Here is a 3,642-nt window from a genome sequence, read left to right as displayed (position 1 = left end):
TACACTCTGTTTCTAAATATGTGTTATATTTGTCGAAAAATATATAAAATTGAATAGCAATATATATAGTTAGATATCATGAACTGCAATAACTGTATTACCATCAGTGTATATATATATATATATATATATATATATATATATATATATATATATATATTTCTTTTTTTTCTTTTGCAGACATCCCATGGCTACTCCAAATAAAAAGAAGTGCCGATAGTATTCCGTTGAATATTTGTCTTACGGATTTATTCAAGCACCACATAATGAAACGAAACCAATGCGCCTCCTCATATGTATGGATGTACTTTCAAATGATAGTATGAAACCTTGTAAACTAAGAATCCATCTAGAAAAGAAGCACACAGGAAAGAAAGATCACACAGTAGAATACTTTAAAAAACTTCGTGATGATTTCCAAACTAGAAAAAGTGTCTCAAGTGATTAGTAATAAAGTGAGTAAAATGTGTTATGGTTTACTGGCATCATATGAAATTAGCAAAATAATAGCAAAAGCAGGAAAACCCCAAAAGTTGGTGAAACAGTAATTCTACCTGCAGTGTCCGTTATAATTTCGTCAGTTATGAAACAAAATGCAAGTGAAATTATTAATATCCTCCCTTTAAGCAACTCTTCTGTGTCACGACGCATTGGTGAAATGGCAGAGGATTTAGAAAAACCATTGATATCCCATTTGCAAGTGAAACAGTTTGCCCTTCAATTTGATGAATCCACTTCAAGAGATAATGAGGCCATTTTATTAGCATATGTTAGATTTAACAGTGATGAAGGACACAAAGAGGAGATGCTTTTCGATAGAAGTCTTGTGACAGACACAAAGGTGAAACAATTTCTAATGAAGTTGTTACTTATTTCCAGCAAAACAATATTCCACTCAAAAATATAATCGCTTGTGCTACTGATGGTGCACCTTCGATGACAGGCAGATACAAAGATTTTATTGCACATTTAAAAAAAGCTGTCCCGGAAGTATTTTGTATTCACGGCGGGATACACCGTTAACACTTAGTTGCAAAGAAATTGAGTGCACGTCTGCATGATGCCCTTACTGTCGTAATACAAGTTAGTAGTTAACCATATAAAATCAAATTTTCTCAGAGACCGCCTTTTTCATTTATGTAAGCAAAATGGAGAAGAGTTTGAAAGGCTTGTATTACATTCAGAGGTGAGATGGCTATCAAAGGGAAATTGTCTTCAGCGTTTCATTGCACTTTGGGATTCTATTGTTTCCTTTCTTGCTAATACACAACTTGGAGAACAGCTGCTTGCAAATAAATGTGATGCGGTTTTCTTATCAGATATATTTGAAAAATTGAATTCTCTTAATAAACAGTTCCCAGGAAAAGATTCCAATCTGATATCTAGTAGAAGTGCTATTGTTGTTTTTCTGAGGAAACTACAGTTGTATAAAAAATATCAGGCGTCGTGCATTTGAACAGTTTCCTTGTTTGGCCTCTGTTAGCAGCGATTTGCAAGATGAAGATCTTGCATTATATGGTGAATATATGGAAAATATGCATAACGATATGCAAATTCGGTTTAGTGACCTACTCATGATGGTTATACCGACTTGGGTTTCAATTCCTTTCGAAGTTAATGTTGCCGATAAAGACATATCTTTGCAAGAGCCTCTTATCGAATTACAAAGTGATGAAATTGTGCGTGCAAAATTCAAAGATGGAAAGTACAAAGTATGGAAGTCAAATGATGTTGCTAAAATGTACCCTTTGCTCTGGGATAGAGCACATATCCATGTTATCGCTTTTCCAGCATCTTATCTTGTTGAATCGGGATTTAGTCGTGTTTCTCAACTTTTATCAAAAGCTCGCAATAGACTTGACATTGTGAAGAGAGGTGATCTTCGACTATCATTAACATCGATGGAACCAGACATAAAGAAACTCGCAGAGCAGCATCAACCTCAGGGATCTCATTGAATAAATATGCCATATCTCTCTTTTTTATCACATATTTCATTTTAACTGTTTATAAAAAAAATTCTAAACAGTGTACATAAATGCTACAGTGAATTCAAATGCCTGATCTCTATTTTCCAACGGCTTGACCATGGAAGAAACATTATATTATTTGAAAACAAAGCGTAATTATATACTATTTGTTTGTTTATTAAAACCTCATAATTTATATTAGTGAAAAATAAAATATTGTCTTATGACCAATAGTTATGAAGGGGTCCACCAGGAAAAAAAGAAGGGAAAAGGGATCCATGGGTAAAAAAAAGGTTGAGAACCACTGGGTTACAGCTAACACAGGTAACGTTTTCTTCCTCCTTTCAAGGTATTTTATTATTTCTCTCTTTAAAACTATCACAGGTACAGTTTTACATTTTCCTTTAGAGCTACCACAGGTACTGTTGTCTTTCTCCTTTTAGGGCTATGGCATATTGTATTATTTCCCTCTATCAACAGTTACAGTTTTATATCTCCCTTTCGAGCTACTACGGGTACTGTTTTCTTCCTCCTTTTATGGCTATTACGGGTATTGTATTATTTCCCTTTTTAAAGCCATCACAAACACAGATTTATATCTCCATTTTGAGCTATCACAGGTACTATTTTTTTCTCCTTTTAGGGGTATCACAGGTATTGTATTATTTCCCTCTTTAAACTTACCACGGTTACAGTTTTATATCTCCCTTTAGACGAACCACAGGTACCGTTTTCTTTCTCGTTTTAGGGATACCACAGTTATTGTACTATTTCTCTTTTTAAACCTATCTCAGGTACATTTTATATCTCCCTTTCGAACTACCACTGGTACTGTTTTCTGTCTCCTTTTAGGGCTATCCAAGGTATTGTATTATTTCCCTCTATAAACCTTATCACAATTAGAGTTTTTTTAACTCTCTTTCGAGCTACCACAGATGCTGTTTTTTTTTTATTTTATATCTTCCTTTAGAACTATATATCAAGAGTATTGTTCAGTTTTACACGTCCCTTTAGACCAATCATAGGTACTCTACTATTTCATTTCTCCCTTTAGAGCTATTACATGAACTTTTCACTGCCTTTAGAAAAACCTAGGGTACAGCTTTATCACTTTTTTTTGTAACCACTACAGGTAATGTTTTTTAGCCCATTTATAGCAGTCATAGTTATTGTTTTATTTCCTGTACAACTATCATAAACTTAATTTTCGCTTAGAATAATAAACTGAAGAACTTAGTAGCTTATGTCCATTATACAGAATTTGTGCAAAACGTATTTCTTCTTCAGTTGCACAAAAAATTGGCTTACAGGGAAAGTCTATAGAATTTCAGTGATAAGTCTATCCTGCGGAAATGTTTAAATTCTTGTATTCTAACTTGTTTCGAGTAATGGTCTCCTGTCTGATCATCAGCTGCGGACTCATCTCAATTTGTTGGACAATAATTTCCGGTTTATTGAATTTCTTTTTCCTAATCTTGATATTAATCTCTAACACCGTTGTTCAGTTACTTATCTATGCATGTTGGATAGGATTTTATATCTTTCTCACCATCCTTTGCATTCAGATCTTCCCAGACCATGCCATCCTGTACGTAGTACGTATACAGTTAATTCTAAGGCTCAACATTACAGAGAGTTACAGAAGTTTTATCCCAGTTGTGAACCGATTACG

The 3,642-nt window shown here is 33.9% G+C and overlaps 1 protein-coding gene across 1 annotated transcript; it reads left to right on the top strand.

Moving 5' to 3' along the window:
• The first annotated feature begins 658 nt into the window (after positions 1-658).
• LOC137621886 (protein FAM200A-like) lies at positions 659-1,958 on the top strand. Its single transcript, XM_068352390.1, has 2 exons — positions 659-841; positions 1,461-1,958. The coding sequence occupies exons 1-2, from the start codon at positions 659-661 to the stop codon at positions 1,956-1,958; spliced, it is 681 nt and encodes a 226-aa protein (XP_068208491.1).
• Positions 1,959-3,642: the final 1,684 nt, after the last annotated feature.

This window comes from Palaemon carinicauda, chromosome 28 (genome assembly GCF_036898095.1).
Source record: "Palaemon carinicauda isolate YSFRI2023 chromosome 28, ASM3689809v2, whole genome shotgun sequence".
Lineage (NCBI taxonomy): Eukaryota > Metazoa > Arthropoda > Malacostraca > Decapoda > Palaemonidae > Palaemon > Palaemon carinicauda.
Note: the sequence above shows the minus strand (reverse complement) of the source record. Positions and strands in the feature narration are given on the sequence as shown.